The sequence below is a fragment of the Physcomitrium patens genome, chromosome 1 (genome assembly GCF_059467195.1).
Source record: "Physcomitrium patens ecotype Gransden chromosome 1, ASM5946719v1, whole genome shotgun sequence".
NCBI classification, from domain to species: Eukaryota; Viridiplantae; Streptophyta; class Bryopsida; order Funariales; family Funariaceae; genus Physcomitrium; species Physcomitrium patens.
In genome coordinates this window covers 21,895,911-21,904,761 of record NC_143410.1, presented here as the reverse complement: position 1 = coordinate 21,904,761, position 8,851 = coordinate 21,895,911, and the positions used below count along the sequence as shown (strand labels likewise).

Below are 8,851 nucleotides of genomic sequence, written 5' to 3'. Positions count from 1 at the left end.
TCTTTTTTATGTTAATCTTTTTTTATTTTTGTATGAAAAGAAAATAATAATAATAATAATAATAATAATACAATAGTAGTGTATGAATTGATAAATTTCTCTTTAATTACAACCTTAGATTTTAAATTTTCTACTTCATAATAATATCTTTTTTAAGTATATGCCAATTTAAATAAGATTATTTGATTTTTTTGTAGTCTTTTTATAAAAAATCCTTTTAAATTTGTTCATGTGTTTTTTATTATTTATTACTTAAGATAAAAGTGGAAATATATTCAATACATTATGTTTTCTCAATGATATTGAAAAATATCAAAACAAAAAAAGAGCATCAAAATTTACATAGAAACCAATCCTAGTCATATTTTACTGATTCTTTTTGAAGGTTCATAATTTCAAGACATCATTAAAAGAATTTAGAATAAAATGAAAATCCAGATAATTGAATGTAATACAATTATTCTAAAAAATAAGTCAACATATGCTCCTTTTTAAAAAAAATAAAATCTTCTACATATTCATAAAAGTTAAATTATTAAGATATTTTTTATAACCTATTTGTGTAATATACATGTAAAAATATATGCCTTATAGACACACATGCATATATATGTATATAGATATATATATAACAATCATATCCAATAAATAAATAAATAAATATCTTGTTATTAAATATTGCTAAATAATTTTGATGGCAATTTGTTTTCATAAAGGAGTCTAAAACAATATATGTAATATAAATCATTACAAGTATTTGAAATAATTTATAATTAAATATTAATTATAATGTATACAAGATTAAAAAATACATGATTAATCAAAATAAAAAGCTTTATATATTTTTATTATATAGATGAGGAGTTATTAAAGCCACACCCCAATGTTGTTAAAACCACATCCTCCAAACCCTATAATGATTAATTTTGGGGATAAATAATGGGGGATGAGAATATAGAACAGAAAACAAAGATTGGGAATAGGAAATGGAGAACATAGAACAAGGGATGGAGACGAGTGATGGAGGGAATCAATTATGAAATGATGATGTGAGGTATGGCTTTACCAACATTAGGATATGGCTTTAACAACTCCTTATATATATATATATATATATATATATATAATTACAAGCTTATATTTACAATTTTTTTATTCATGCCCATATTTCCAAAAAAAATTCATATGTGTTCCATTTATTGTAATTGTTAGTATTATTATAATTGCAAGTGCATAGGTTTTTTCATTATTTTATTTAATTATTGTGCAGTAATAGCAAAATGTGTTTGTATAATTCATCATTACAATGATTGAATTAGGATTTAAGTTGAAAAAACATTATAGTTCTTAAGCTTGTAAAGTTTAGTTAATTTTTCAAAATAAAAATAAAAACCCAAAAATGGTCTTATTCAGAGATTCTGTTGATGGTACAAATGCAGCATTGACACGTTGTTACCATAAATCAAACATGTGGTTCATTTGTAAAAATGACAAATAATTCGAAATGAATGTATTCTGATTGATATTACCAACTTGAAAATGTCCTGTGATCATGAAATGGGTAAAAAGATTTAGTAGTATATGTTACAATCAAGGATTATTTTTTATTACTTTTTATTACTTTTTAATGTGAAACTTTAGTTGGAAGAGTGGTCATTGGTAATATTGGTATGGCCAACACTTTGGATAAATTCATTCAATGTAAGTATGAAATAAGTTTTCATATAATAACTTGCTGCTCATTTTAAAGAGAATGTGATTTGATTTATATTTGAATTAAATCCAATATCAATCAAACTTCAATTGAAAGAAAGAATAATAATAACAATAATAATAATTTGAAAGGATCTAATTATGATTTTCTTAGATTGACAGTTTTAGGCACAAAAATTCCACATATAGAAGTATACTATTTATTCTTATTACTAATTGATAAGTTAATATTAAGGTTGACATTGAGTTCAGTAAATCATCAAATTCAATAACAACTGGATATTATAGTGAGTTCAAAATAAATATTTATAGGTTATTTCAAATATAGTTGATAATTCGTAAAAAAAATAACTCAAAAAGAAAAAGAATCGCATGAACGAATATCACAATTTGGATAAATTTGACAAATAAAAACAATCTGAAAAAAAGAATATTCTGTTTAACTCATGAAAAGCAAACCAATAGAGTGATAAAATTCTTCAATCCTGGAACAATCATGGAATGTTTGTCCTCAAAAGTCACGGATAAAACGTCATTCCATGAAAAAAGAATCACAAATGGATGAAATCCCATTCATAGTTGAGTGATTCCAGAGTCACCGAGCTTCTCATCCGTTAACGCTCTAAAATCCAGATATTTGTATCAAGCAAGAAAATCTCCTAAAAAGAACAGAACAGTGGAATGAGGAAGAAACCTAGATTCTACGACAACAATGTGATGGGAACGAGAACCGGGAACACTGAGAGAGGAACATGGAACGGGAACATGACGTCGTGGGAGAGACCAACGCCAATCGACGTTTCCACATCGAGCCAACATTGGATTGAACAACCAACAAGAAATTTAAATATATATATATATATATATATATATAACGACTTAGAATGTTATACCTTTTTCTTTTATTTATTTTTCATTATCAAAAAATATAAGATACAGTAGACATGTGGAAAACCAAGCCAGGCGGGCCTCGTAGAATTGAGTCGCAGATACCTCCTTGTTCAATCGAATGGCACCGCCATCGTGGGCCGTCGGATCGCAGCTGCGGGTCAGATGCAATCTCAACCGCTGATCGGATTTCTGGGAACGGAGGGAGGGAACCAGGGGGCGGGCAGGCAGGTTGGAGGAATGGAGATTGATCTGCATTGACATGGGTGTGCTGCCTCTCAATCCCATTTTTATGATTACTAGGGTGACCCCAAGTTTAGCAATGGCAGTTTTTCCACCCTGGTCGCGGGCGATGGCGCGAGCATAAGGGGACGGAGGGTGGGAGAGAGCGAGGAGGAAGAGGAGCAGAACGAAGCTCTTTCTTTCTCTCTCTCTCTCTCTGCATCTCATCAACGGACCATGACGCGGAATGCTTTCGTGTTCGGAGCGAGCGAGCGAGTGAGAAAGTGAAGTGATCAGTGCAGGAGTGGAGCGCGACGAAGTAGTAGTACAACCCCCCCTTTCATTAGTCTATTCCTGGAGGGACTGCCCTTCGTTCGTTCGTTCGTTCTTTCTCACTTGCTTTCTTCCTTCTTCCTTCCTTCGTTGCCTCCTGTCTTGGCCCCTGCCACCCCTCAACCTCACCTCATCGCCAGGGTTGGCACCCCTGCGCGGTCCAACCTTTCTTCGCGCCATTTTGGCCATTTCGATCTGGTTCTGTGTGCATTGCAAGGCTTGGTCAAGAGGGATGTGGCGGTGGTGGTGGTGTTTCTTGTAACTGAACATTGAGCCAATCGCTGGATTGATGTTGTTGCGGCGTTGGTTGAAGGAAGAGCGAAAAAAAGAGAGAGAGAGAGAGAGAGAGAGAGGCATTCGAGGTCGTGCTTAGCTTGTTCTGTTTTTTTGCGGGAGCGGGGAGGGATTTCGAGGAGCTGCGACGCGGATTCGGCGGAGGTCCACGGTTTCTTCAGGTTCATCACCTTTGGGTAGAAGCTTCCCTAGGGTTTGTCGCTCTGGAGCACTGTGGATCAGTTACAGCGTTTTCCCGGTGGCTGGTAGGGCGCACAGGTTTCGGGTTGGGGTCGGAGACTTCAGTTGCCAGCAGTAGGTTGAGGAAGCTGCTGAATGTTGGTATGTTTGTGCTATTGAGAGGGAACAGGAAAGAAGGCTCTATTTAGGGTAGCTGCAGAATTGCGTGGTCACGTTGGTCACATGTGCTGTAACGAAATGGGAGAGTGCGTGGTGCGCTCTGACCACGAAATTTGGATTGGTTGGATTCATTGCTGAGGTTTGTCGAGTGTCATTCGACATCGTTGTGAACATGTGGATGTCGCTGATCACGAGCGCATATTTGGAGAGCGGGGATAATATCTGCGGAAGTTGGAGGTGCAGTATGGAATGTCGATTTTTTTTGAAGGAATAGGACTCGAGATAAGAGACGTCCTGCAATTGATCTATGTGGGTTATTGTGGCGGTTAAGGGTGCAACGAGTTCCTAATGTAGCGGCTGGAATAGCTACAATAACAGCCTGGAATACAAAAGAGATTGTGATTTTAGGTCTGGCTCGTTGAGCAATTGTCGAAGGAATCAGGAAGCCGTTTAGACATGGTTTTCAAGCTGAAGCGCGTGATCCAGCGTGGAAGCAAGGGGAAGAACGATGAAAAAATGGATGCATCTGGTTCTGCTGGTGTAACTCCACATGCGTCGTCGTCGGCCCCCCCGGGGACCGTAGGGCAGGGAGCGGGCGTGAAAGTTAAAAACCATAGTGTGCGAACCGGAGCAGCAGTGGGTGCCCCTGCTACTAGAGCCGCAGGAGGGTCCGTTCCAGTGGCGCAACCGGCGGGTCGATTTGTAACAGCGGGGGGTAAGTTACCGAATGGGGCGCTGGAAGCTCTGCCATCATTCAGAGATGTGCCGACCTCGGATAGGCAAAGCCTGTTCGTCCGGAAGCTGGCGTTGTGCTGCTACACGTTCGATTTTACGGATCCGTCGATGAACGTGCATGAGAAGGAAACCAAGCGGCAAACCCTGCTGGAGCTGGTGGACTACGTGACCTCAGGGTCGGGGAAGTTCACGGAGGCAGTGTTCGAAGATATCACCAAGATGCTGGCAGCGAATCTGTTCCGGACGTTGCCGCCGTCGTCGCATGAGAACACAGGATCAGACAACTTCGATCCGGAGGAGGAGGAGCCAACGATGGAGCCGGCGTGGCCGCACCTGCAGATTGTTTACGAGTTCCTGCTGCGGTACGTAGTGTCGAGTGAGACGGATGCGAAGCTGGCGAAGCGGTACATCGACCACTCGTTCGTCCTTCGGCTGCTGGATCTATTTGACAGCGAGGATCCGCGGGAGAGAGAGTATCTGAAAACGATACTGCACCGGATATATGGAAAGTTCATGGTGCATAGGCCATTCATCCGGAAGGCGATAAACAACATTTTTTACAGGTTTATATTCGAGACGGTGAAGCACAACGGGGTGGCGGAGCTTCTGGAGATATTGGGGAGCATCATCAACGGGTTTGCGCTGCCCTTGAAGGAGGAGCACAAGTTCTTCTTAGCTCGGGCGCTGATACCACTGCATAAGCCGAAGTGCGTGTCGATGTACCACCAGCAGCTGTCGTACTGCATAATCCAGTTCGTGGAAAAGGACTTCAAGCTGGCGGACGTGGTGATACGGGGGCTGCTGCGATACTGGCCAGTGACGAACAGCCAGAAAGAAGTGCTGTTTTTAGGGGAGTTGGAAGAAGTGTTGGAGGCGACACAGAGCGCGGAGTTCCAACGGTGCATGGTGCCATTGTTTCGACAGATTGGTCGTTGTTTGAATAGTTCGCACTTTCAGGTGTGTTGCGTAAATTTTGCTAGGTTGCAGTGTTCTATTCACTTCGTTCCATATTCTGTTTTACTTGAAGTTTCGCGTGTGGTCTTCAATACGCTGCATTAATTCGTGCATGCTGGGTATTTTGTAAGAATGGTTTTGTGGACAGAGGGTAGAAGGTTGACCTTCTGAGTAGGTTTCGCAGGGATATCCTTTTCGATGTGTTTAAGTTAGGATCGTCATCTAATCGTTACATTCATCGAGGTTATGATGGGTTAGTTGTTTGTTTGTTAACCTTGCATTGTGCCGAAGCGAGGATTGATCAGTTTTTTTGAGTTGCTGGTTTACAGAAACAAATGTTCTCTCTTTGTGCTTCATGTAGAAACTAAGGGTAATGTTGGATACTGGGGTTGTGTCACATTTGAAATGGATTTGCGAGCTCATCTTACCTCACTTTCTCGTTTATCAGATATTGAGTATAGCGGAGAACGTGCATTCAGCATTTTCAAGTTGAAATATGTGTTTTGTCGATGTAGATGTATTTCAATGAAGTGTTTTCAGCTTTTTTCCTTCTTTTTTCCTTCTTTATGATTTTTCAAGTTCATGATGTATCTTGTAGAACTAGGTTCGGTTGTGTGTATTATATAGATCTGGTGAGCTTTATGGACTTTGTTTCATCTGCTTAAGTCATACAAATTGATACTGTTTCTGTTTTGAGTTGTGTTACCTTCTCACTAAATATCTTTATTTGTATTTACATTCAGGTTGCGGAGCGGGCGCTTTTCTTGTGGAACAATGATCACATTGTGAGTCTTGTGGCTCAGAATCGCCAGGTCGTGCTACCTATCATTTTTTCAGCTTTAGAGAGAAATACGCGAAGTCATTGGAATCAGGCTGTTCACGGGCTTACGCTCAATGTAAGAAAAATGTTCATGGAGATGGACCAGGATCTTTTCCATGAATGTCAACGCAAGTACAGGGAAGATGAAGCGAAGGCGAAGGAGGTGGAAGAAATGAGGGAGATCACATGGAAACGCCTGGAGGCTGCTGGGAACAAACGGATCAGCGTGACTAATCACAACATTGTTGAATCATCTGATTTTGTGCCGAGTTCAGCCACAGTCCCTAACAATGTAGCAGGGATTGGAACCGCAGTACCAGTCCAGAGAGCAGCCTCAGTTCTTGACAAATAGCCTGGCCGTTAAAGGGCGTTGGCTTAACGAGTAGGATTCTCATGAGCACGAGTTGGTTGTCTCGAGCCATGCATTGCCTTCCTGACACTCCTCTTGAAGGGTGAGTTCCGTCTTTCGAGCCTCGATGAGGATGTACCTTGAATGAAGTTGAAAACGACTACAACTGCTTCTGTTGCAGCAGATCGCAGATCATGCTCATCCATTGGCATTGTCGAACTGAGCAAGGAACGAGAGACTAGGATTGGGATTTGATAAGCCTGAGAGCATTAAGGCTGAAACAGAAGTCGCGATTGTTAGGACACTTGCAGATTCCATGTGCGGTAATATTCAAGATGTATCTTTCCTTCAAAGATTTTGTCCTTTTCTTCTGCTCTTCTACTAGGGAGGCAGACCAGGGAAATTGTAACAGGTACGATTGTAATTTCATTAGGTGTTTTGTTTGACCAGGGCTCTCTTTTCTTTTTTTTTTCTTTTTTTTCTCTTTTTTTTTTTTGTTTAGTGCAAAGAGATAGTTTACGACCAGATCCATGAAAAGCTCTTTGGTAATGTGCTTTTTGTGTTCAACTTGGAAGCCGGTTCATTACTGGATCAGAAGTTGAAGTTTGGCAAGAACTAGAGGTATCTCTTTGATGTAGAGGGTGAGCTTTGAGAAGGATTTCCTCCGAGTTGTGATCGAATTCCAACAGCCGATGGAAAGGAACTCTGGTACTTCTGCTGTAAAGCGGATCATTGTTGAAAACTATGAATCAATAGAAGTGAATAATATTGTTTTGTAAATATCATGTTCAAGTTAGAAGACAAAATGTGTTGTTATACAAAGAAGATTTGGTATTGTAGATGTATGCCAACTTTAATTTTTAGAAGTGAGGTATATAATTATTAGATAGGTAATTATTTGAATTCTTGTACTATATTTAATTTTTATATCATAAATCTAAAGCATGGAAGGATACTAATTTATTTTGTAATGATGGTTTAGATATGTTTTTAGTGTATTAAATTATATAGGGGAAAATATTAAATTAATCTACTTCAAACCTAAATTGATCAATATGTCTCTATTCTTGCATTGCCTAAGACTGTAAATTTTCACCAACCCCTTAATTTTGCACTCAATGATGTATTAGTTCTACAAGGAGGTGAGAAAAGTATAGAATTTGAATGTGAAGTGAGTTGCAAGGTAGAAATAGTCAACATGAAGACTATTCTACATTGGTGGGAAGTTGAATTAGGAAGAAGGATTAGTAAGAGAGGTATTTTATTGAAAGTGAGTTGATTTAAGATTAAGATGAATTGACTTAATATATCCCTATATTTGTACAAACTCATATTTATGAATATTGGTCTATTCAATTTTCTTGTATGAACATGTTTTTAGAAATATTAGATATTGATAAATGCATGTCTTGTTATGAAACTATTAAAGTTTTTTTTTTTTTTTTTTTTTTTCTTATAATAATATGGTGGTGCATAAAAAACATTTGAAACTTAGAGAATTTGTGCAATGACTTAAATAACATCAAGGTCTATAATTTCTTTTTAAGTGATTAGAGTGTATTTAGAATATAAAAGAAGTGGTTTGAAAAGGGGAATGTTAAATAGACCTAGGCTATTACTAAATTAATCCACCCATCATGAAAAAAATAATAAAATAAACCTCTGGATTCATTTCTCCACTACTAGATCCAAAATCAATGAAAATCAACCACATTTATCATGATTACCATATTCTTCATCATAGGTAGGTCAATTTTGTAAAAACCTAGGTCTATTTAACATTCTTCTTAAAAAATTAGAAAATATTTGAGATTCTTTGAAATCCATTAAAGTATATTGATAGCATTTCAAAATAATGTTTGAGGTTTAGAATTACTACTTGAGAACATTCAAAAGTTTGGTTTAGTAGAATCTAACAATTATTTTAAAAAGATAAATTTATCTATAATTTAAGTTAAAATAAATAGAATAACCTCAAGAAAGAGAAGATGTGAATGTGATTGAAAACTTAAACAAATAAATATAAAAACATGTATGCAATTTTTTTACATATATCTTAGTTTTTTTTATACAATGGAAAGATGTAGACTATTTTTAGTTAGTGATTTTTGTAGGCACATATGAATATATAATTAGAATTATGTGTGGTTATAGCTATGCTTATTAATTTGTGATTGTTTGTTTATATAATTAAATAACAAAAC

General features: G+C 37.5%; 1 protein-coding gene across 1 annotated transcript; it reads left to right on the top strand.

Moving 5' to 3' along the window:
• Positions 1-2,890: 2,890 nt before the first annotated feature.
• Positions 2,891-7,427, top strand: LOC112285862 (serine/threonine protein phosphatase 2A 57 kDa regulatory subunit B' beta isoform). The gene is made up of 2 exons (XM_024527171.3): positions 2,891-5,481; positions 6,222-7,427. Exons 1-2 carry the CDS (start codon positions 4,246-4,248, stop codon positions 6,648-6,650), a joined length of 1,665 nt encoding a protein of 554 aa, XP_024382939.1. The 5' UTR covers positions 2,891-4,245; the 3' UTR covers positions 6,651-7,427.
• Positions 7,428-8,851: the final 1,424 nt, after the last annotated feature.